Source organism: Hypanus sabinus, chromosome 7 (assembly GCF_030144855.1).
Source record: "Hypanus sabinus isolate sHypSab1 chromosome 7, sHypSab1.hap1, whole genome shotgun sequence".
Lineage (NCBI taxonomy): Eukaryota > Metazoa > Chordata > Chondrichthyes > Myliobatiformes > Dasyatidae > Hypanus > Hypanus sabinus.
The window spans coordinates 128,261,489-128,288,094 of NC_082712.1; the positions used below are offsets into that span (position 1 = coordinate 128,261,489).

The window sequence follows — 26,606 nt, forward strand, 5'->3', positions numbered from 1 at the left end:
ACCAGATGGTTCTTGAACCAGAGAGGATAACTTCACTTGCCTATCACTGAACTATTCCCACAACCACTTTCCAGAACTCTTCATCATATGTTATCAATTTTATTGCTTGTTTATTTCTTTTTCTTTCTTCTTGTGTTTGCAATTTGTTGTCTTTTGCACATTGGTTGTCCGCCCTGTTGGTGCAGTCTTTCATTGATTCTATTATGGTTATTCAATTTACTGAGTACGTCCACAAGAAAATGAATCTCAGCTTCGTATATTGTGACATACTGTATATATACTTAGATAATAAATTTACTTTGAACTTTGGAACATTGCCTCTTGTTCCCTTTTTATGTTTTGCTTCTAAATTCAAACTGCTTGTTACCATTCAATAGAAATTTCAAATGATATAAAAGGAAAAGATTTGGCCAAGAGAGTAGAACTAGAAGAACTTAAAGAGTGAGAAATATTGGCTCTCGATCTGGAGGCAGAAGATTTGAATAGTGTCCTGGTTTTGTTTTGTTCCACTTCCAACTCTGCCTGGGGTCTCTGCATCTCAGGTACCTCATCTAATTCTTCATGAGTGAAGCTCAATGTCCCACCTGAAACCCACCTCCTAATCACCATATCCCTCACTCCTACCCCTCAGACACTCAGACTAAGATGTATCAACTCAGGGCCAATAGAAAAAAGGAACACACCTGTAACTATGAGCCTCTGTCGTGTATTGACATGACCTAGTGAGTAAATGACAAGTCGCGGTTGATCTCCGGGCATGAATATTTTACATTTTTATTTCCTTGCAATGCGACCTCTAAGCATTTAGCCCAGTATGCATAACTGTTGTTTTCTACATCATTGCCTGGACCTCCCTTTATCACCTGAGGCACGTTCTGGTATCAAGGGAAATATTTTGGGATAATGTCACTATGGAAACATCAACATGGATACTAAATCTAACAAAAGGGAGGAAGTCTAAAGGCATGATGGGACATGTCCAAACTAATCTGGTCTACTTAAAAAGCAGCCTTGTATTAGTCAAATGACTGCTGCTGCAGAACAGAGAGTGCAATTGTAAAACTTACTGAAATCACTAAATACAATGTGCCTTTCATGCCCATATCTGACCTACTTTCTAAATGGAATCGACATGATTTTGATCTCCAGTTCTGCTCTTCTGTAAGAGTTGATTTCTAATGTTTTTACAGCTTAAGCAACATTAGTATATACCACCAAAACGACAATGTTTCACGACAAGCAAAAATGCACAGCTGTGGTTGATACACAGTTATCAGGAATAGGAATCCACTCCTTTACCTTTGGGACTTAAACCAACTTTGGAAACCTAATCAATGCTCTGGCCAAGATGTGCTCATTCTGCACAAGGTGTGGAACTTGGGATAATCTTTATGACATGGACATCACCATTTATATGCCAAATAAGTAGGAAATTCACAAATTAAGTTCACAGCTGGTCCTGCCTAAGAAGCATCGGAGGATTGCGTTGAAGTGACTTCATGATGATTCTGGCCATTTGGGGGTTGACAAGACCTGTGGACTGCTCAGTGTCTACTGGTCCTGAATGAAGCCGGACTTTGAAGAGTACTGCAAGTCGTGCCTTCGATGTATACGGAGGAAGAGGCCGAGGACAGTCTGGAGGTGACATGACCCCGTATAGAATCTGGTTCCTCAACTCCAACCTGGTCCATTTGCTCAGCAGCAAAGACATCGCAGAGTGTTTCATTTTGTCTACTTGGGCCACGTCCCCTTTCACAACCGCTGAACAAACAGTACCAATGCAGGGGTCATCTCGTTAAGCAGCTGCCGCTTCCTCAGGACTCAATTCTGGTAACTGCTTTGTCTTCAGAGCAGTCAGGTTGCAGTAAGCTTGTGGAATGGCACTATAAGAAGCTCCCAAATGATCTAGCACTGGATTCTGCCCTTGCCTTTCCTCTGCCTTCCCCGTGATGGAAAACTGGCACATGGCTTCGAATCCAGGGGTAGGAACACTCTCCCACTCTCCGTCTCTGTCCAGCCCTTCATGTGCATGTCAGGCCAATGATTGGCATCAATGTTCCGACTCCCTGATCTGTGCTTCAGGCTGAAATCATAGGCAGACAACACTACCAACCACCGATGGCCTGTGGCATCCAATTTCGCCAAGGTTAGGATATAAGTTAATGGGTTGTTGCCTGTCCTATCAGGATGCATAGTGATCAGGGATGGGATTTTGAGAGCAGGCTCATACATGAGGATTTGGGGAGACTGGAGTGTATATTCCCTAGATTTATGCAGCCAAGGAATCCAGTGGGGTTTCACATTTGTTATGAAAAGAACCAAATTAACCCAAACCAATCTCCCAGGTATTCACTGCCGGTGACTGCAAATGAAAACTAACTTGGGTTCTCTTGTTCCTAGCTCTGATGAAGGGTCTTGACTCTGAACCAGAAATGCTGTTTCTCTTTACTGACATACCTTCTGGCCTAGTGAGTAATTCCACTGTTTTCTGTTTTTATTTAACATTCATGTTCATGCCAGTGATTTAGTAAAAAGAAACCCCTTTTAAAAAAATTCCTAATCTCATGATCCCTTTGTAAATGAGCAATTATCATAGTAATAGTTAATTAATTACAACTCCTGAGGTCCACTTTTTAAACTTAGTCCTTTAGTAACTGCATACTCCCTGAATGAGACCACTTGTTTTCTCTTTCCTCTTGGATAGGAAGAATATGATTGAGGATGTGGAAAAATTTCACATGGATATTGTTAGGAATGGAAGGTTTGAGTCATAAAGAGACTGGATAAACTGAGGCTGTTTATTCTGGAGCAAAGGCAGCTGACAATATTGAGAGTCTTTTCCCATGGCTTGAGGTGATCGAAAATGGGAGGATCACAGACTTAAGGCAAGAGTGGAAAGATTTAAAGTGGATTTGAAGGCCAAGATTTTTTTTTGTACAGAGGATGGTGGATATGTGGGATGAACTGCCAGAAGAAAGGGTAGAGGTAGGTATAATTGCCATGTTCATTCCTGCCTTCATCACATGAAATGGAGTTCATCAGCACAAACTTACGCTGTTGTGGTAAAGGCACAGTAGATATAATCACATCTGTGTAATACACACAGAACACTGTAGGAACTCAGCAGGCCAGGCAGCATCTATGGAAAAGAGTAAATAGCTGACATTTTGTGCTGAGCTGCTTCATCAGGGCTGGAAAAAAGAGACGAGAAGTCAGAGTAAGAAGGTGGATGGGGAGGAAGGTGTACAAGGTGGCAGGTGATAGGTGAAACTGGGAGAGGGGGAGGGGTGAAGCAAAGAGCTGGGAAGTTGATTAGTGAAAGAGATAAAGGGCTGGAGAAGGAGGAATCTGATAAGAGAGAACAGAAGGCCATGGAAGAAAGGGAAAGGGGAGGAGCACCAGAGGGAGGTGATGGGCAGGTAAGCAGATAAAGTGAGAAAGGGGAATGGGGATGGGTGGTAATTACTGGAAGTTTGAGAAATCAATGTTCATGCCATCAGGTTGGAGGCTACCCAGACAGAATACAAGGTGTTGCTCTCCCAATCCGAGTGTGGCCTCATCTGATTTCTCATCTCTTCTTTCAAGTCCCAATGAAGGGTCTCTGCCTGAATTGTCGACTGTTTACTCTTTTCTATAGATGCTGCCTGGCCTGCTGAGTCCTCCAGCATTTTGTGTGCAACACTTTGATTTCCAGCATCTGCAGATTTCCTCTTGGTTATTATCACATTTTAGTTATTTTTTTGCACTATTCATTATATAAGGGGACTTTCAGATAACTTTCATAGAATCAAATAAGCAGAGACATGAGCCCTTTTGACCTACCTCACCTGTGCTGGTTCTTTGCCTACACTTCCTCTATTTGCCCACATTAGGCCCATATCCCTCCACAGCCCTAATGAGAAGCCCTAATTCATCAGTTCAGATTCACAGGCCAGAGGCTGCTCAAACCCACAAAGGGCTTGAACTATCATGAATGGTTTACTTCATCATTTAGATACTGAATAAAATATTTGGGGGGAAAAACCTGAAGGTGTTAGAATATAAACAAAAGATGCTGGAATCAGCTCAAACAGAGTTGATATTGGAGATCAAAAACTGGGAAAGGGGATAGTCAGTTTTTAGTTGTCAAGAAGATGGTGTTAGGTGGAAAGATAGATGAGACAAAAGGAATGCCTGTATGATTAAGTGTCTTTGAATTGAAATGTTAACTATTTCTTTCCACAGATGCTGCCTGATTGGACGAGTGTTGCCTCGTAGTTTTGTTCAACTACAAACACCAGGTTGTTTTACTGGACAAGTACCCAAGAGCCAGGGAATTTAAATCCAATAAACTTAAAATGTTCAAAATAGCTAGTCTTGGCAACAATGACAACATGGGATATGTGTGAGTACCCATCACACAGGCATCCTTCATAGGAGGATATGTGGTGTCTTTATCTAGTCTTGCCTTGACTGCAATTCTAGAGACAAAGTAATCTGGTTGACTGTGAAAACAACCCTGTAAAAGGTGATGAATCCCAGCCCTGCCCGTGCTGCCCACGACCTGAATGAAGACAAACATTAATTCAATGGGGGCTTTGACAGAGACTCTGCTGACAACATTTTCAAGGAGGGCAAGGCAGAGCATGCAGTAATGTCAGCACCAGTATCAGTCATCTTGTGCAATTTCCTTATTTGGAACTCATTTCAACAGTATTTAATCATTTATTGCAAAATAATTTGAGTAGTTAAAAACTTTAAAACACAGTAGGTACTTTAGCAACACGAACAAAATGCTGGAGGAACTCAGCAAATCAGATAGCATCTAAGGAGGGAAAGAAACTGAACACGTTTTGGGCCAAGACACTTCATCAAGGCTGGAAAGGAAGTGTGCAGAAGCCACAATAAGAATGTGGGGTGGGGGGTGGGGAAGAAAGGAGTCCTTTCTCTATTCATACAGAATACTTCTATATGGGTTAGAGCTACACTGCAGTGTCTCCTGACTGTGTGCTGGCAGGGTGCTCCTGTTTTCTGCGAAACTTCATAGATGTCCATGAGATTCCTGAGAAATTCTAGCCATAGATTGACCAGGTTCAAACTGATACCCACAGCCACTGAGTGAACAATCATGGACATGGGGCACAGGTGACTGTGTTGCCCAACCTGAGACAGGAAAATGGTGGCCTCTAGGGATTGGGGAGTAAACTGCTGAAGCCACACACCTTGCTGGCAACCTGACCACTCTGCTATCATTTCAATCTTTAGATACAAAACTGATCCAGCTGACGGATCCTAAATACCAGTGTCCGGTCCTTGTTGTCTTCACTTTTTCTGTTCAGAGACTGCTCTCTGTAAAATCCAAGCAGGAGAATATAAATTTGGGGGTGCAGTTGGAAATGGGGTGGGAGATGGTGTCATTGCTTCTACCAAAGAGACAGCAGTTCCTACATACTAAATCTCTGGTCCTACAGAGTACTGCAGTGTTCTGTTTAAACTGCTCCTCTCTGCTCATATAGGACAGCAATCTGTGCAGAACAGTTAGCTGCTCAAATACACCATTCCTCCACTCCTGGAGCACTACAACCACTCACTTGAATGGGGGCAACTATCCGCTCACAATACCCCACTCAACGAGACATCAATCTGTTCACTGATAGAATCTCTCTACTCTTTTAGAGATTCAAATAACTCATGTTGCAAAAACTGGGCATCCAGTTGGATCAGCGTGGGATTCCAGGGAAGCTGCATGACATCATGCGACCTCCATCTGTAACTCCAACGCAGCTATCATCAGGGCCAGAGGACACTGTGTAATAGCAATGCCACAAATTTCATTAAGCTTTCTACTCCTTCCTGTCATTCTCTGCTTGTTGTAACCCAAAATACTCTGTACACTGTGACCTAGAACTATATCTAAATGGTTATCTTTGCTTCCTTAAACCAACCAACCCTTCCTCACTCTCAAACCAGCCCTTTCATTTATTTCCTCAAGTAATAAAGCCCTAGTCATAGCCCTTGTTATAAATTTTCCAGGACACTGGATCTAATTTGGTCTACACGGATCACATTGCAAAAGAAAAGCTATTTTTCTCAATACTGTTGCCAGAAACACATGAATAAAACCTCTGTCTTCCGTGCCATCCTCTGAGGATAATATTCACCTTTTGATCTGGGTGGGCGGGAGAGGCCTGGACTTATACCACCAGTTGATGCTGGAACAAAATACAGGATATTCTTTTGTGACACCATTGGGTGAAATATGTTCTCCGTATCACTAAAATGATTTGCAATACAAACCTCAGATGTAGTGCACCATACAATCACAAAGAGAGATCACCCTATGGAAGAGGTGAAGAAGGGTGGACTAATATGTGCTGTAGTTTGGAAAAATTAAAGTTGATCTGTTGGAAATGTGGAAGATTCTGAGAGGCAGGGTAATGTAGTCTCTCCTGAGAGAATCAAGAACTAAATTTCGTTGAAACACTGACTTGGCTTCTCCCTCACTGACACTGCCTGAGCTGCTGTGTATTCCAGCACTTTGCTTTTTCCTATTTTATGAGTGTCTGTGAATGCTAGTACTGGGGGTAGGAATGGCCTCTAATATGGGGATTGACATTCAAGCCTGTTGTGAAGAGAAATTCCTTTACTCAAGAGAACTGCAAATCTTTGAAAAATCTCCATCCAGAGGGCAGTGGATAGAAAACCATTGAGAGCATTCATAAGATAAAAATCTATTTATCCCGAAGACCAAAGAGACTTTTGCATGGTAAAGGAATCTAATCGCATGACCAGCCATGGTCTTGGTAGAAACACAGAAGCATACAAACAGAGAAAGGAAACTGGACCTCCAGCCCACTGCGTCTGCACTGATCACTATATTTATCACATTTTGTTCTTCCCATGTTTTCATTAAAATTTCCCAGGACAAAATGAATGGAAGAGTCAGTTTGAGGAAGCAAATAGTGCACTCCCACTTCCATGGTAAAATCCTCACCTAGTCTTGCATATTAATTCAATGAGTCATTAGTAAGCAAATCACTGCCTCTAAGAAACAGTCAGCGCATTTAGGGAAAAGATCCAGTCAGCAAGTAGGTGAAGGCTCCTTTGATGCAAGACTACTCACTATAATAGTACAAACAATATGATTTTTGTCTTGGACCCACCTCAGAGACTTTATGAATCAGACAAGCTGCAATAACCCACATGAGATTTATAGTCAATGTCTGAGTATACCATTCCTATACACTGATAGCTCCTTTACTATCTTCATGTCTTAGAGGTACAGCTCTTACCTCTGAATCAGAAGCTGTGAGTGTAAGTCCCAGTCTAGAGACTTGAGAGCAAAATGTAATGCACTATTTTTTTTTTAAGATGAGATATTAAACCCTCTTGGGAGGATTTCAGTGATGGTAGTGTTGCAAAGAGCAGGCTCATCATAGGTGTCTTTAGAACATAGAACACAAGGAATTAGTGCAGGAAGCAGGGTTTCAGATTTCAGAATCATTGGGATCTCTTCTAGGGAAGGTATGACCTGTACTGTACTGAAGGATAGGTAGCACCTGAACCCAAGAGACAGCATCTATAGGGAGAAGCGCTGTCGACGTTTCAGGCCGAGATCCTTCGTTAGACGAAGTCAGTCCTGATGGAGGGTCTAGGCCCAAAACGGCGACAGCGCTTCTCCCTATAGATGCTACCTGGCCTGCTTCGTTCCACCAGCATTTTGTGTGTGTTGCTTGAATTTCCAGCATCTGCAGATTTCCTCGTGTTTGCCTGAACCTGAGAGGGGGCCAACATCCTTGCAGGCAGGTTTGCTAGAGCTGTTTGGGAGGGTTCAGATTTATTTGACAGGGAGATGGGAACTGGAGCAATGGGGCAGATGATACACAGTTGATAAGTAGATGAAATATGTTATGAGACTGTGAGCAATGATAGACAGATGACAGTGTAAAATTGCAGCCAGTGGGATGGGTTGAAACGTGCCTTTAAACTAAATGGTAGTCTCAACAGTTTGGAAAAGTGAGGATAAATAAATAGGGAAGGAGAATGCAGGAGAGCTTATGAAAGTCTCCAGAATAAGTAAAAAGACAAAGTTTAGAAAGAGACAAGAATTAACTTCAGATAACCTGGGGGCAAAATTAAAAAGGAAATGAAATGAATTGATGTCATTACTTACATCCTTCATATACACGAGGATTAAAATCTTTACTTTACATCTCTGCCTAAATGTGCAATTTATAGTCATTTATAATAATAAACAGTATGTAAAACAGGACAGTCAATATAACAGAAATACAACTGTATCAGCATGAATTAATCAGTCTGACAGCCTGGTGGAAGAAGCTGTTTCAGAGTCTGTTGGTCCTGGCTTTTATTCTATGGTACCGCTTTCCTGATGATAGCAGCTGGAACAGTTTGTGGTTGGGGTGACTCGGGTCCCCAATGATCCTTCAGGCCCTTTTTTACTTTGTCTTTGTAAATGCCCCAAATAGTGGGAAGTTCATATCTACAGATGTGCTGGGCTGTCCGTACCACTCTCTGCAGAGTTCTGCAATTGAGGGAAGTGCAGTTCCCATACCAGACAGTAATGCAGCAGTCAGATGCTCTCAATTGTGTCTCTGTAGAAAGTTCTTAGGATCTGGGGGCCCCATACCAAACTTCTGAGGTGAAAGAGGTGTTGTTGTGCCTTTTTCACCACATAGCTCGTATGTACCAACCACATGAGATCCTCGGTGATGTGTATGCCGAGGAACTTAAAGCTGATCACCCTCTCAACCCCAGATCCATTGATGTCAGTAGTGGTTAGCCCTTCTCCATTCCTCCTGTAGTCCACAACCCCTTTGTTTTTGTGACGTTGAGGGAGAGGTTGTTTTCTTGACACCACCATGTCAGGGTGATGACTTCCTCTCTGTAGGCTGCCTCATTATTATTTGAGATTAGGCCAATCAGTGTAGTGTTGTTGGCAAATTTAATTAGCAGATTGGAGCTGTGTAATGAGTACAGGATTGAAGGTGTTATATTTTAATGCCCACAGTATACAGAATAAGGCAGATGATCTTGTAGCACACTTCGAAACTAACAGGTATGAAGTTGTGAACGTCACTGATGTGTGGCTGAAAGAAGAATGTAGTTGCGAGTTGAACCTCCAAGGATGCACCTTGTATCAAAAGGACAGGTGGGTATGCAGAGGGGGTGAAGTAGCTCTTTTGGTATAAAATGAAATCAAACCCTCATAACCAGGTGACATAGGATTAGAAGATGTAGAATCCTTATGGGTAGAGTTAAGAAACTGCAGGGGTTAAGAATCTAAATTGGAGATGGTATCAGAAAGGATCTGGGAAGTGTGAATTGGGACAGGTTGTTTTCTGGCAAAGGTAAGTGGGAGGCCTTCAAAAATGAAATACTGAGAGTAAAGATTTGTATATTTCTATCACAATAAAAGACACAGATAAGAGGTTTAGGGAACCTTGGTTTTTGAGAGTTATTGAGGCCCTGGTTAAGTAAATGAAGGAGATACTGTGGTGAACTACATATACCTGTCTGGACATGCCCCCCCGCTGACTGCTCCTGTGGCTCCTCCCACAGACCCCTGTATAAAGGCGATTGAGGTCTGAGCCCGGCCTCTCAGTCTCCAGGATGTAGTATGGTGGTCAACCACTCCTTGTTCCTTCTTCCAGTCAATAAAAGCCGATATCTTGCCTTTACGTCTCAGAGTGAGTTATTGATGGTGCATCAATTTTATTGACTGGAAGTTTTAAAACATGGAAACCGTTTTACATCCGGAAAGATTGGATTTGGACCCCCAAGACCCTGAAGCAGCTCTTGCCTTTGAACTCTGGCTTGCATGCTTCCAATCATACTTGGAGGAGGTTCGTGCAACTGAACCCGCCGTTATGCACAGAATTCTCCTCTCGAGGGTCACCCCAAAAGTTTATTCATTTATCAGGGACCAGTCGACTTACGAAGGAGCACTGGACGCCCTCAAAAGACAGTACCTGCGGCTGGTGAACACCGTCTACACAAGACATCGTTTAGCTACCTGATGACAGCGGCCTGGAGAATCGAGCGCCCAGTTTCTCTAAGCCCTACAGACACTCGTCCGAACTTGTGACTGCAAAACACTCACGGCGGAACAGCATGCGGAGCTGCTAGTACGAGACACCTTTGTTACAGGAATTAGGTCAGTGTACGTGCGTCAGCGGCTGCTGGAAAATACCGATCTTAACTTACGCTCAGCGATCGAGACGGCTGACATGCTGGAGGCTGCTCTGCACAACACTAACGCTGCCTAGTCATGTGATCCCCTGCCGGTTCCGTGGATACCTTAGACCCCGCCGCCGCTGGTTCCCGCGAGCGAATTCGCCAACGCTGCTGCCAGTCATGATTCCACGAACTCCCCGAACCCGACCACAGCTGCGGCCAGGCAAAAGCCTGAGCTGTGTTATTTCTGCGGACTCGAAAAGCACCCCCGAAAACGCTGCCTGGCCCGAGAAGCGACCTGCTCCAGCTGCGGGAAGAAGGACACGGTCTCCGTCCACGATCTGGCGCCTGCAGGAGCAGCAGACCACTACCCCGAACACTCCCCGGTAACTATGAACCCTGTACCTGAGGTGACACCGCGCACACCAAGCCCTACACAGACTCCTCACGACACTCATATACGGGGCGTTTCGTACGCGTATATACCAGGCGCCTCGCACATGCGTGAGGGATCACTGACGCCTAGTGGGCTGACACCTCCAGTTAGGCCGGAACCAGCACAACCACCGTCTCAGGTGCAATCACCCCCAGCACCTGTGCAATCACCACCACCGCCATCTGTGCACTCACAGCCGGTGCTATGTAGATCGCAGTGACAGATTCGACCACCTGATAGACTTAACCTGTAAGAAACTTCGCCACATGGGGACCCTTTTTAAAACAAAGGGGGGGGGGGGGTGAATGTGGTGAACTACATATACCTGTCTGGACACGCCCCCCTGCTGACTGCTCCTGTGGCTCCTCCCACAGACCCCTGTATAAAGGCGATTGAGGCCTGAGCCCGGCCTCTCAGTCTCCAGGATGTAGTATGGTGGTCAACCACTGCTTGTTCCTTCTTCCAGTCAACAAAAGCCGATATCTCGCCTTTACGTCTCAGAGTGAGTTATTGATGGTGCATCAGATACATAGCAGGAAGGAGCAAATGAGGCATTTGAGAAATACAAGGGATGCAAGAGGCCACTTAAGGAGGAAATCAGGAGAGTAAAAGAAAAAATGAGGTTGCTTCAGCAGACAAAGTGAAGGAAATTCCCAAGGACTTCTACAGATGTATTAAGGGTAAAAGGATTGCAAGGGGCAAAATTGGTCCTCTGGAAGATTACAGTGGACACCTATGCATGGAACCAAAAGAGATGGGGAGATCTTAGGTTAATTTTTTACATCAGTATTTACTTGGGAGATGAACACAGATCTACAGAAGTGAGGCAAAGCAGCAGTGAGGACATGGACCTATACAGATTACAGAGAAGGTGTTTGCTGTCTTGAGGCAAGTTAGGGTGGATAAATCCCCAGGGCCTGACAAGGAGTTTCCTCAGACACTATGGGAGGCTGGTGCACAAATTGCAGGGGCCCTAGCAGAGATATTTAAAATGTCTAATCAGGGTGAGATGGCAAAGGATTGGACGATAGTTAATGTAGTTCTGTAGTTTAAGAAAGGGTCTATGAATAAGCTAGAAAACTATAAACTGGTGAGCCTGACATGAGTAGTGGGAAAGTTATTGGAAGGTATTCTATAGGACTAGATATATATAAGTATTTGGACAGACAGTAAGTGGTTAGGGATAGTCAACATGGCTTTGTGCTTGTTAGGTCAGGTCTAATAGAGTTTTTCAAGAAAGTTACTAGGAAAGTTGATGAAGGAAAGACAGTGGATGTAGTCCACATGGACTCAATAAAGGCATTTGGCAAGGTTCTGTAAGGGAGTTGATCAAGAAGTTCAGTTGCTCAGCATTCAGGATGAGGTAGTAAATTGGATTTGACATTGGCTTCACAGGAGAAGCCAGAGTGGTAGTAGGTGGTTGCCTCTCTGACTGAAAAGATTGTAACCAGTGGAGTGCCACAAGATTTGATGTTAGGTCTGTTGTTGTTTGTCATCTGTATTAATGATCTGAATGATAAAGTGGTTAAGTGGATCAGTAAATTTGAGGATGACACCAAGATTGGGTGTGTAGTGAATGATAAGGAAGACTATCAAAGCTTGCAGCAGAATCTGGACCAGCTAGTAAAATGGGCTGAAAAATGGCAGCTGGAATTTAATGCAGACAAGTGTGAGGTATTACACTTTGGGAAGACCAAGCAGGATAGGACATACAGTGAACAGTACGGTACTGATGAGTGCAACAGAACAGAGGGATCTGGGAATACAGATCTACAATTCCTTGAAAGTGGCATCACAGGTAAATAGGGTTGTAAAGAAAACATTTGGTATATTGGCCTTCATTAATCAAAGTATTCAGTACAGGCTTGGGATGTTATGTTGAAGTTGCTTAATACGTTGGTGAGACCTGACTGAGTATTTTGTGCTGTTTTGGTTACCTACTTACAGGAAAGACATCAATAAGTTCAAAAGAGTGCAGAGAAAATTTACAAGGCTGTTGTCAGGACTTGAGGACTTGAGTCATAGGGAAAGGTTGAATAGGTTAGGACTTTATTTCCTCGAGCCTAGACGAATGATGTGATAGAGGTATACAAAATTATGAGGGGTACAGATAACATAAATGCGAGCAGGCTTTTTCCAGTGAGGTTGGGCAAGACTAAAACTAGATGTCATGATCTCAGGGTGAAAGGTGAAATGTTTAAGGAGAACATGATGGGGTACTTCTTCACTCAGAGGGTGGTGACAGTGTGGAACAAGTTGCAAGCGGAAGTGGTGGATGTGGGTTCTATTTCAACATTTCAGGAAAGTTTGGATAGGTACATGGATGGGAGGTATGGAGGGCTATGGTCCAAGTGCAGGTGGACAGGACTAGGCAAATAGGTCGGCATGGACTAGATGGGCTGAAGGGCTTGTTTCTGTGCTGTAGTGTTCTAGGACTGTATGACCCTAATGCAAACAGCAGCCAGGATGTTGGTACAAATTACAAAATAAGATAGAAAAAGCATGTGTAAAGGACAACACTATGACGGTCAGGGAGATTTCAATGTGCAGGTAGAATCAGAGCAAACACGAGGAAATCTGCAGATGCTGGAAATTCAAACAACAACTCACACAAAATGCTGGTGGAACACAGCAGACCAGGCAGCATCTATAGGGAGAAGCGCTGTCGACGTTTCGGGCCGAGACCCTTCGTCAGGACTAACCGAAAGGAAAGATAGTAAGAGATTTGAAAGTAGTGGGGGGAGGGGGAAATGTGAAATGATAGGAGAAGGCCGGAGGGGGTGGGATGAAGCCAAGAGCTGGAAAGGTGATTGGCAAAAGTGATACAGAGCTGGAGAAGGGAAAGGATCATGGGACGGGAGGCCTCAGGAGAAAGAAAGGAGGGGTGGGGAAGCACCAGAGGGAGATAGAGAACAGGGAAACAACTAAGTATGTCAGGGATGGGGTAAGAAGGGGAGGAGGGGCATTAACAGAAGTTAGAGAAGTCAATGTTCAATAGTAATAGTAATAGAAGTCAATAGTAATCTCTTACTATCTTTCCTTTTGGTTAGTCCTGATGAAGGGTCTCAGCCCGAAACATCGACAGCGCTTCTCCCTATAGATGCTGCCTGGTCTGCTGAGTTCCACCAGCATTTTGTGTGTGTTGTAGGTAGAATCAGAATTTGGTTTAAAATCGCTGGCATATGTCGTAAAATTGGTTGCTTTGCGGCAGGAGTACATTGCAATGCATAATAAAAACAACAAAAAATAAATAAGTAGTGGAAAAAGGATAAGAAAAAATACCGAGGTAGTGTTCATGGGTTCATTGTCCATTCAGGAATCTGATGGCAGGGGAAGAGTTTGTTCCTGAAATGCTGAGTGTGTCTTCAGGCTCCTGTACTTCTTCCCTGATGGTAGCAAAGAGAAGAGCCCATGCCCTGGATGATCAGGGACCTTAATGATGGATGCCACCTTTCTGAGGTTTCGCCTTTTGGTGCTGGGGAGGCTAGTGTCCAGAATGGAGCTGACTGAGCTTCCAGCTTTTTCTGATCCTACACAGTACCACATCAGGTGGTAATGCAACCAGTTAGATTGCTCTCCACAGAACATCTGTAGAAAGTTGCAAGTGACTTTGGTGACTTACCATTCTCCTCAAACTCCTGATGAAAATTAGCCGCTATTATGCCTTCTTTGTAATTGCATCAACATGTTGGTCCCAGGAACTTGAAACTGCTTCCCTTACCACTTCTGATTCCTCGATGAGGACTAGCGCGTGTTCCCTCGCCTTTTGTCTTACTGACATTGAGTACAAGATTGTTGCTGCAGCACCACTCAACCAGCTGATCTATCTCACTCCTGTACGTCTTATCACCATCTGGAATTCTGCCAACGATAGTTGAGTCACCGGCAAATTAATACAGGTGGGGAAATTAGGTTGATGCTGGATTCCAAGAGAAGGGGTTTTAGCATGATAGCTTTTTGGAGCAGCTTGTGGTAATTATTATGTAATGAACCAGGTTTGATAAGATACAGAACCCTTAGGAAGCCATGATCATTATATGATAGAATTCACCCTGCAGTTTGAGAGGGAGAAGTTAAAATTCAAATGTATCATTATTTCAGTGGAGTAAAGGGAACTACAGATGCATGAGAGAGGAGCTAGCTAAATTGATTAGAAGAGGACACTAGCAGGGATGACAGCAGAACAGCAAAGCCTGGAGTTTCTGAGACATTTAAGCAGACGCAGAATAGATTGATCCCAAGTATTCTAAAGGGAGGATGAAGCAAATCTGGATGACAAGGAATGTCAAAGACAGATGAAAAGGAAAAGAAAGGGCATATAACATAGCAAAAATTAGTGGGAAGTAGAGGATTGGGAAGCTTTTAAAAATGAACAGAAGGGAACTACTAAAAAGAAACAAGGAGGTAAAAGGTGAAATATGAAAGCTAGAAAATAATATAAAAGAGGATACCAAAAGTTTTTTTTTCCAGCTATATAAATAAATGAATGGTGAGAGCAGATATATTGGACCGCTGGAAAATTTCACTAGAGTGGTAATAATGGGGACAAAGAAATGGCAGACAAACTTAATAAGTATTTTGCATCAGTCTTCACTGTGGAAGGTCAGGGAGCATGTGGTCACTGTCTCTGAAATGTTCTCCCACTGACAGATCTGAACCTGGCCTAGTTCATTGCCAATAATCAAGCCTAGTTGGTTTGTCTACATATTGAGTCAAGAATCCTTTCTGGACACACTTAACAAATTCTGTGCCATCCCTCAAATTCAGGTATAACCCATGCTTTTTCTACAAGCAATACCTTCCCCAGAAGAGATCCCAATGATCCAGAAATCTGAAACCCTAACCCCAGCACCAATTCTTCAGCCACATATTCATCTGCCAAATAATCCTCTTAATGGTGCATTCACAGGAACCAATCCGGAGACTACAACCCTTGAGGTCTTGCTTTTCAACTTTCTATCTCGCTCCTTATATTCTCCCTTCAGGACCTCTCTGAGATGTCACTGATCTTGGCACTCGTCTTTGTCAAAATCTATCCCTAATCATTGAAACAGATGTATACCAATTGTATGTTAAAAACACCTAGCTAATCTGAGAAGATGTAGGCTGACTCTCTTCCCCTGCCTTGGAGTTCAGCCAGGCACACACCCTGGTTTGATCCGTAGCTCTCTGGCTAGTTTTCTCCCCCCATCTACTGCTAACCCTTTGCTGCCCTCTGCTGTTTCACACATATATTGCAAGATAAAAATAAGGTGCTAGCTGGGACCATCCATGAAAGTAACAAATTCAGAACATTATCACTGACATTGTAAGAACCTTGAAATAAAATTATTCATCAAAAAATATGAGTGCAGCATGCAGTCAAATTCAAAAATAGTGACTGAGGAAGATTACTGATCAAAATGGTCGACGACCAGTGCAATAGTAATTGGGAGCACAGGAGAGATAATTATTTCTATTCAACATGGTTTTTGACATTGATGTATTTTTCGTCTTAAACTGGACCATTCTGAATAACAACAGTACAATATTTTCAGGTAAGAAATATAATATACAGGTTGAGTACCCTTTATCCAAAATGTTTGGGGCCAGAAGTGTTTGACGCTTTTTTTGATTTTGGAATATATAATAAGATAGCTTGGTATCGCCATCATTTCTGACTCTGAATTTGGGTACTACCAGTAAGCAATCTTTGTCTTATACATGTTCATCACACACATGAACTTAATAGTAATAATTATTACATACAATTAATATAATGCATGCAGGGTAACAAAAGCAGCACAGCAGAATTGGGAGAATATCTGAATCAGCTGTTGAAAAACAACAAACAACAGGCTTTCAGTCTCTGCCTACAATACCATGTTTTGATTAAAAGGTTACAGTACACCTTATTTGTATTTTACTTTTCATAAGTTTTATGTAAGATACAAAACCCATCAGCATTGTAGACTTGCTCTGGTGTTAGATTTTCACCAGTGACAAACTTATCACAAACTATTCAATGAATTGCTCTGCAGTTTTGTCATCAGCGCTTTATTTTAAAATTTTAAAAAAATCTTAAAAAATGTAATGCTTGTGTTCAAAATGCAGTGATTTTTTTTTTGTCACTAATAGTAGGTGAGTAATCAGCAGCAAGACAATTCAGAACTGTTTTGGCCACTGCAGTTTCAAGCATTCAGGCTTGGATATGACAGAAATGATTACACTACTTCAACAAGTTAGGAACAACAAAGAGTTTGAAGGTATCAACAATCATCTTAAATGTTACAATGAAAAAGAAGATTTGGAAGATGTAATCAACAAAATAATTGTATAAAAGCAGTCCACTAATTGCAAAAAGTTCTGCGCTGATTTTGTTCAATTACAGTAAATCAAAAGAACATCTCAGCATACGTAAATTAATTCCTCTATCAACAACTATTAGGAACTAATACAGTTTTATAGTACTGTAGTTGTTTTGGTAGTGTTCTAATTAGCTCTGTATTTCATATAAATACACACTGTAATTTGTTACTCAGGTAAACCGTAGTTTTTCAAATATCTTTTTAATTATTTCCATGAAACTTCGGGTAATTGGGACAGCTGCTTAATTGGGCCAAAATGTACTGGTCCTGATGTGCCCCAATTAACTGAAATCCACTGTAGTTTAAATCTGAATGTTTATTAGCTCAATCATTTTGTATATTTCAATGTGTTAGAAGTGCTTTCTAACAAAAAAATTAAATTGGTTAAGGTACAAAAGTATAGTGCAATATCTGATTAATTAAAAAGACAGTTTAACGAGCATGCTTATTAACTTGGGTAAATTTTTAATAACTTAATACTAAAATGCATATGTATAGAGTAAGCAAGTCATGTGTGATCTCCAGTTATAGTTCATTACAAGGTGAACTTACTGGATACAGAAAAGGGTTGGATCAACGTGGCTGTTATTTGGTCTACTCCAATGCATGCACTGTGGTGAGTCGTCTCTGCACACAACCAGAAAGTGCATGTGTGCACACCAGTTAAGGAGAGAGCCAGGAGTTGTGACTCTTCTACTGCTAATTTGTCCTCATTCAGAAAATCAGCTAACAAACATGATTCAGGCTAAGTGAAAGTTGGCACAGTGATTCATAAAATGCATCCCATCAAAAAGTCAACAATCAGTTATACTGAATGATTTGCACTAATTGAAGTTGGAAATTTCCCATCAGGTTAGTACAGATACAACATTAAGTGCTAAAATTTGACCACTGCTTCATTAAAATAGAGACACAATCTTCAGCTTTATTTTTAAAAAGTCAAGGTTGACCTCCAAATTTTTCCATTCCCTTCTCAAGTTGCTGTGTCATGCTGGATAGCAGTTCTAATTGAGGCAGGTATTTTTCCCCCAGGAGATCATCACTAAAAGGTCATTTTCCTCAGGTACACAATGAGTGGCCAAGCAAAGTTTGTGTACACTGTACAACTGTAATTGGGCCTTAACTGCAGGTTCCAGTAGGACACAGGAGATAAAAACTTTTATTCTATTAACTCAACACAACTTGGAACACCCATCCAGTTAGCCAATAGAGGAGCTCTTTGCTAGTCTGCTAAAAAGAATAATGATGATTACCCAAGTACATAAGTGTACCCACAGAAAAAGAATCTAAGGGTTTTATGTGTTGATAATAAACTTCATCTTGAACTGTTCCTGTTAGGTTGACTTTTGCAAGAGGCATGGAGACCCTGAGTATGTACTTACCCAAATTTAGATATCAGAAAACCACCAGCTGAAGAACCAATGATCATTCCCACACCATACGAGAGACCAAGCTTCCCCAGTTCTCCAGTCCTTTCCGACTCCAAGGAGAGGTCAGTCACAACCATCTGAGCAGCTGGGAGGGGTTAAAAGGAAAGAATGCATTTTAAAATTGGGCACTAGAGAGATGAGCAGAAAAATGGGAGGAAAAACGGACCACACTGTACCTTGCATTCCATGCATGAATATGGAGGGCAATCGAGATAGGAAAAGCAGCAACACATTTGTTGAGAGCCCCATTATCAGGCTGGTAAGGCTAGAGGAGAGGTATGCCAGTGAGAGGGCCGCTCGGCCTCCAAACAAGTCACCAAATCTGTCGAAAGAAGAATAGAAATACAATTTCAAAGATGGTTGGGAATGTGAGATTGGAACTGGAATTGGTTTAACATTGTCACACACATCAAGATACTGTGAAAAGCTTGTCTTGTATGCTGTTCATGCAGATCAAATCATTGCACGGGGTACTGAACTAGAACAAGTAAACAATAACAATGCAGAATAACATGTAACAGCTGTAGAGAAAGTGAAGTGCAGATAAACAATAAGATGCAAGATCATAACGAAGTATGTTGTGAGGTTAAAAGTCCATCTTATTACAATATGGTACAAAATTGTACAAAGGTACAATATCTAATAATAGCAGGGTAGAAGCCGTCCTTAAGCCTGGAGATATGTGCTTTCAGGCTTTTGTATCTTCTGCCCAGTGGAAGAGGGGAGAAGAGAGAATGCCCAGGCTAATTGGGGTTTCTGATTATGTTGGCTGTGAGGTAGTGAGGAGCACAGACAGAGTCCATGGAGGGGAAGCTAGTTTCCATGATTGTATACAGCTCTTTGCTGTTTCTTGTGTTAATTGCAGGCCAGTTTCATCCTAAGCTGTTTTGTATCCAAATAGAAAGTGTTCCATAGTGCATCAATAAAAATAGGCAGGAGTTGATCGTGACAAGACAAATTTATTTAGCATCCAGAGATGCTGGAATATGAGGCAAAAAAAAAGCCACTACAGTAAACTCTGTGGGTTAGGTAGCATCCATGGAGGCAAAGGATGGTTGATGTTTTGGGTCAAGACTCTGCAACACGACTGGTGAATGTGGGTTACTGGAGGGGTACCTGTTGAGTCTTTCTCTGAGAAAGAAAGAGCATCCTAAGGTTTTCCTGATGGTGAATGGAGGTGTACAAGGACTAGATCGTGAAGATGAAGCAGTTGGGGCTAGGAAATTGTAAGTTCAAAGTAAATTTATGATCAATCTATATATTTGTTACTGAATACTACCTTGAGACTAATTTTCTTGCAGGCATTTATAAGGAAATAAATAGAATTCATGAAAAAACTATACATAAACAAAGACTGAAAAACAAGCAATGTACCAAAGACAAACTGTGTAAATAAAATACTGAGAATGAGTTGTAAATACACCTTGAAAGTGAATTTGTAGTCCCTAAAATCAGTTCAGAGTTGTGGTGAGTGAAGTTATCCATGCTGTTTCAAGAGGGGTGCCACAGTAACATGGTGATTAGTGTGATGTTCTTACTGCTTGGGACACTGGAGTTCGGACTTCAAATTCAACACCGTCTGTAAGGAGTTGTGCACCCGCTGCTTGAATGAGTGGGTTTCCTTTGGGTGGTCTGGTTTACTCACACATTCCAAAGATGTAGTGGTTAGTAGATTAATTGGCCATTGTAAATTGTCCTGTTATCAGGCTAGTGTTAATAGGTGGGTTGCTGAGTGGTGTGGTTTGTTGGCCTGTTCTGCGCTTTAATCTTCAAAATTAAAAAAAAATGCTCCTGGTGGTGTGAGACTTGAGGCATCTGAACCTCATACACGATGGTAGTACTGAAAAGAGGAGATGGCCTGGAGTGTGGGTGTACTTTATTTATTTAGAGATACATCATGGTAACAGGCCCTTTCAGCCACACCACCCACTAAACCCATGTGGCTAAATAACCTAACCCGTAGGTCTTTGGAAACACACATGGTTACGTGGAGAACATACCAACTCCTCACAGACGGCACCGGAAGATGAACACTGTACCACTCCTATCATCATTTGTCCTTGATGATGGATGCTGCTTTCCTGTGGCAGCACTCCCTGTAAATGTGCTCAACGGTGGGGAGGGTTTTGCCCGGGATGAGCTGTGCTGTATCCACCACTTTCTGCAATCTTTTCCGCTCCTGGGCATTGGTGTTTCCACACCAGGCTGTGATGAAACCAGTGAGGATACTCTCCACATATAGGAGTTTTTTTGTGACATGCTGAATGATTTCAAACTTCTAAGAAAGTGAAGGAGCTGACATGCCTCCTTTGAAATGGCACTTAAATACTGGCCCCAGGACAGATCTTCTGATATGATAACACCAAGGAATTTAAAGCTACTGACCCTCTCCACCTCCAATCCCCTGATGAGGACTGGCTCATGGACCTCCAGCTTCTTCCAACTGCAGTCAAAAATCAGCTGCTTGGTTTTGCCGACATTGAGTGAAAGGTTGTTATTGTGGTATCACCTAACCAGATTTTCAATCTCCCTCCTTTATGCAGATTTGTTACAATATTTGATTTGGCCAACAACAGTGATGTCATCAGCAAACTTAAATGCAGCGTTGGAGCTGTACTCAGCCACACAATCAGTAAGATCCTGTAAGACAAGGTCTTACGGTAAGATGGCAGTGCGTTCGATCGCAGCAGCTTCTACGGGGTCAAGTTTTTTTAAAAATACGTACTTTTTATGATGGCAAGATCCTGTTGGACATTAAGAATTTAAAGCACTGCAGATTTACCCCATCAGTGAATTGCTCATTGGCAGAGAAACTGAAGGAGTTGGACTTGGTGTGGATTGTGCTGCTGCCTGCATCGGTGAGGCATTGGTACACGAAGGAGGTGTGCAGTCTAACAGCGAGTGATCATCTTAAGTCATTTCTCTTGTGATCGCAAGTCCCTGTTGGACATTGTTAATGTGGAATGTTGCAAGTCTGATTTACTGGTGGATGGTAGGGCAGCTGCGTGGCCTCAGTTATAGCCTCAAGGTGCGGTGTCACCTGTTTAAAGTCGTCCAGGAGAGAGGCGTCAGAGTTGGTGCACTCCACCAGAGGCAGTGTAGTGTGGCGTCCAAGCTGGACTCAGTGTTGCCCCCAGTGTTCACTCGGCAGAAGACAAGCTGTATTGGATTCCACTACAGATTTCTGTAATATTCATGGACTCAGGGTCTTGGATTACACTTTTTGAGAGACAGTATTTACTGATATCTTATAGGAGCTCTGTGCTGTGTAACTGTTGGTACTGCATTTTACACCTTGGTCCCAGAGTAACATTGTTTTGTTTGGCTGTATTCATGGGTATACACGTATGGTCGAATGACAGTTAAACTTGAACTTGAGCAGGAGGCTAAGCACACAGCCTTGTGGTACACCAATGTTGATAGTTAGCTGTTGCCAGTCTGTCCTAACTGGGGTTTGCCCGTGTGCAGATAGAGGATCCAGCTGCACAGGGAAGTATTAAGGCCCAGGTATTGGAGCTTAGTGATAAGTTATGAAGTGAGAGGCTGAAGATGTCCGTAAACACTCCAGCTACTTGACCAGCTATGCCACCTGGGCCAGATATGGATTTGCTCTCCTGAAAGATGCTCTTACATCAGCCTCAGAGACTGAAATATAGAGTTGTTAGGGGCTGTGGGCTTTGTGAAGGTGTCTCCATATTCTATCGGTCAAACAAAAGGCAACCTAGGAGCAAAATCTTGTTGTCATTTATGTTGCTTGGTTTTGCTCTGTTGGAGGTGATGGCATTCAAGCCCCACCACAGTTGTTGTGCACCTCTATGAGATTCAAGTTTAGTCTGGACTTGCCATTTTGCATGTGAGATGGCTTTTGGAGGACATATCTGGACCTCCTGTACTTTCCTGGAACACTAGTCCTGAGCTCCATTAATCCAGCCCTCAGCGGATTTCAAATCTCTTGATTTATCCAGGCTTCTGGTTGGAGAAGACAGAATGATTTTGTGGGGACATACTTATCCATGAGGTTTTTATAAAGTCCACGACAACTGTGGCATATTCATTCAGGTCCTCTGATCAGTCCTTGAACATGGCCCCGCCCACCGCTCGAAGCAATCCCATAGCCATAGGTAGAAGGGACTGGACAAAGGGAGGCAATACAGAGTCAAGGTATAGAGTTAAATGCAGAAGCAAGAGAAAGGGGAAAAAAAAGATTCTTTTCTGGTTACAAATCAAGACCATCGATAGCCAATGGACAATCAGGGAAAACACTGTGTACAGTAGTCACACAAATCACCTGGCATCTCTGGTTGGCAACGTAGCTGAAATATAAGCATATTCCAGATGCAACAAAAGCAGAACATTTAAACTAATTTGTAATTTTACATCAGCTTGAAAATATTTAAAATGAATGTCTTTTCTACCCGAAAATAATTATGGTAATGTTTCTGCAAGAATTAATCAAACCATCAGTATGGATATTCAAAAGATTAACTCCAGATCATGCCAATCAAGTGAAGTTATAGTGTGAACTTACAGTAAATATCATAAGCTAAAGAACCACTTGAACACCAAGGAGCTACAAATGGCATCTTAACCACCCAAGCATTAAAAGCAGTTAATATCCAAATCATCAGATCTTTGAGACAAAAACAACAATCTTAACGTCAAATGCAATTGCTTTAACATCAAAGTACTGGCAATCATGTACTCAAAGACAGCCCCATAACCTAATTTCTTCACTTTCTTTTATTTCTCCAGATAAGGAATTAAGGAGCCGTAGAATAACACCTCCTGTATAAGTGCCTTCAAAGACTTAGTCAGAATCTTTTGATAAGTTCTGCAAGAACTTTAAGCTGTGTCATGTCTTTTGCTTTGAAATTCTTTGGTGTGCAGAGTACCTAATATTTTGGCTCAGTTTGCTGCCTCCTTACATACTCAATTCTGCTGAATATTTTTCACTATTAGTGTCAACAGATACACACTAGCAAGAGCATAATACACCTTTCTTTCAAAGGAAAACTTGATGAGTAACCATTATGGTGGAGAGTTCAATATTGTTCATTCCCTGCATTCTATTCAGTGTAGGCACCAATTTTCATTCATAACAAATCTGAAATGTGTTGAATGGTAGTGCAAATTGGATTACAATGAATCAGCTGGACACTGTAAATAATATATTCAATGTTATTAAATACCAGACAAAGTTCATCCCTTCTGCAAAATTCCTTTGCCCATAAACAAAATATTAAAAACAGATTCAGAGTAAACCTGAAATCTAATACTGGTTTCTTGTTAACTTTCAATCCTTTACCAGGTCAAGATAACCGCTACATTACCACGGCACCCATGTGGCTCTTTCACATCCTACTCAATTCTTTTGCCACTTTGCAAAAGGTATAATTTACAGCCTCCCAACATATAAAGTGAAGCACCCAATGGTCATGGAGAGAATGTCCAAACTCCACAAGTACATCAACTAAGATTTGGACCAAATCCCAGATGTCCGGGTCATTCAGAACTATTGAAAAAAATTGTTAGTTTGATACATGGCAAAAATTGGGATGTGGATTTGCCAGCTAATAAACCTTTTTCTAAACTGTTTTAAGGGCCACCTTGCTCTAGTCTGCCCACATGACCTAGGCTCTGACATCATGCAAGAAGCTCTTGGCCTTGCCATTCGTCATTCCAGATTTGTCCTTAAATCAGTGCAGTATAATTGAGTATTTGAGCAGTGAATGCATCCAGCAGGCTCCACTCAGCAAAATCCAAGATGATGCTAATTCTTGAGGGAACACACTACATACATATCTTCACTCTAAAGAGTATCTACTAATCGCCGTTTCCTGAATGCTTCCCCTTGTGCAATTATGTATAAGAAATAGAACCTGCTCCTCTATTCAAAATCTCTAGTCAAACCTGCTCCTCTATTCAAAATCTCCACAATACTTCCTCACATAATTCAGTTTTCTTGGATTGTTTAGAAAACAAGAATCTAAAAGTCTATTGCCCTTGCCCTTGACTATATTTTTGGTCATGGCTCTCTGGAGGTAGAAAACTTCTCTTCACCTCACTCATAAGCAACCGATATCTTATTTCTATAATATGCCACTCTCTCTTTGATAGTACATAGTTTAATTTTACAAAAAAAAATGTTTCATAGTACAGTACTTTATTAGAGACTTCTTGGAATTCCAAATTTCAATTCAATGAGAAAAACAAGATTTGATCTGCTTTTATCAAATCCATCCTGATCATTCCTTATTAACTCTGAAAAAATATTAATTTTCATCTTGACAATGCTCCATTGTACCTACTCCCTGCATTCCTCACCCCACTGACATCTGATTTTTGTTATCAAATTTGTGCTTTTCTCAATTTTCTAGCCATTAACCAGCACTCCTACTTCCAAGGAGTTATACAATAATGTGATCAGAGTTTTTGCTTTCTCTACACTTTAGCTTCCTCCTTTATCTAGATTCATTGGATTTTTGCTCTTTCCCATTTACAGCCTCATCTTTAATTGTACTGTTTAATTTCCACTCCTCTCCCTAGCTCCTCTATTGCAGTTCGAATTCATTCTCTTTTTATTGCGGGGGGGGGGGGTGGATAGAAAGGTGATGGATGAGACAGTGACAAAAATAAAAAATTGAAACTCTTATTGGTTGCCAATGAGAAATTTCAATCTTTATGATACAATCTGAAGATAACACATGCTCTATGTGATTAGCATAAATAGATTGTTTCCTTCAGTAGTAATACAAAATAAGTTTAACCAAAAATCATAACTGTTAGCGTGACTTTTGGAGTTAGCACATGTAACAACTAACTTAATTGACTTCAGATTCAAGTATGAATTGTGGATTAAATGCAGCTTTGAACAATGGGCTCCTAAAAACCATGAACTAAGTTATAAGAACAGACAATGCTGATATAAAATTATTACTTGTGTATTTGGGTGTCTGTAATATAGTTGTGAACATGTAGGTGTGATGGTGGGAAGATCCAGACAGTTGAAACTGTTACATCTAGTTCAAAGGAAGCATTGTAAATATGGAATTGTCCTTTGACCTTAGCCTGAATTGCCCTTTGATCTAGAATATAGAATATTGTGCAGTGTTGGGTCAGGCAGATCCCTTGCTCTGAAAGTCAGCCAGTCACTCTCCCTCTCCCTCCTCTCCTCCAAATGTCTGCCAGCTTATTTGTGAATGTGTGTATCAAATAAAAGACTACTTTTCATATGACCAACTGTGTCTCTCTCCTGACTTTGTTCACATGACAACAGTAACCATGTTTTAGTTCAAGTTTTTCTAACTAGCCTGTGATGAAGAAATCATCACTACAGGGTATTTTACAAACCACATATCATTAATGAATGACTCATTCTGTGCAATAAATTGTTTGTCTCTACACAAGAGGATGTCAGAAGTTCAACCACAAGATCTGTGTCAGGTCAGCACGACAGGGTGCTGAAAACAGAAAATTCCACAATTGGGGAAAAGGAGGGAAAACGAGGAAATGTTAGCTTGATGTTAGCAAGGCAAGCACAAAGCAATGGAGCAGTTAAATTCAGGAAGGATTGACAGACTAGAATTATGACCAAAAGGTGAGGTCTTTAATGAATACTCTTCTTCAGTATTCACCAGCGAGAGGGACTTTAACAATTGTGAGGACAGGCTGACATGCTTGGACATGTTCTTGAGAAGAAAGAGAATGTGCTAGAACTTTTGAAAAACATTGGGATATATAAATCTCCAGGGTCAGATGGGACATATCCCAGGTTACCAAAGGAAGAGATTGCTGTACCCTTGACAATGATCTTTGCATCCTCATTGGACACAGGAGTAATACCAGATGATTGGAGGGTGGCAAATACTACTCCTTTGTTCAAAAAAGGAGTAAGACCAACCCTGGGAATTATACACCACTGAGTCTTACTTTAGTGGTGGGCAAGTTATTGGAGAAGATTCTTAGAGACAGAATTTACATGTATATCGAAAAGCAGCCTCATTAGGGCTGTTCGCATGGCATTGTCAGAGGCAGGTCACGCTTCACGAACCTGAATGAATTATTTTAGGATGGGGCAAATGTGACATTGATGGTGGCAGAGCAGTAAATGTGGTGTATATGGATTTTAGTAAGGCATTTGACTGTTCCCCATGCTAAGCTCATTCAGAAAGTCAGGAGGCACGCTATCCAGGGAAACCTGGCTATGTGGGTGCAGAA

The 26,606-nt window shown here is 41.8% G+C and overlaps 1 protein-coding gene across 3 annotated transcripts in view; it reads right to left on the reverse strand.

Moving 5' to 3' along the window:
• Nucleotides 1-26,606, reverse strand: part of slc22a18 (solute carrier family 22 member 18) — a 134,042-nt gene that overhangs the window by 61,241 nt on the left and 46,195 nt on the right. For all 3 annotated transcript variants that reach the window (XM_059975569.1, XM_059975568.1, XM_059975567.1), the window contains exons 3-4: nucleotides 18,566-18,711; nucleotides 18,342-18,474 (exon numbers count right to left, since the gene is read on the reverse strand). In XM_059975569.1, coding sequence (XP_059831552.1) covers nucleotides 18,342-18,474; nucleotides 18,566-18,711 — 279 coding nt within the window. The remainder of the gene's footprint in view (nucleotides 1-18,341; nucleotides 18,475-18,565; nucleotides 18,712-26,606) is intronic.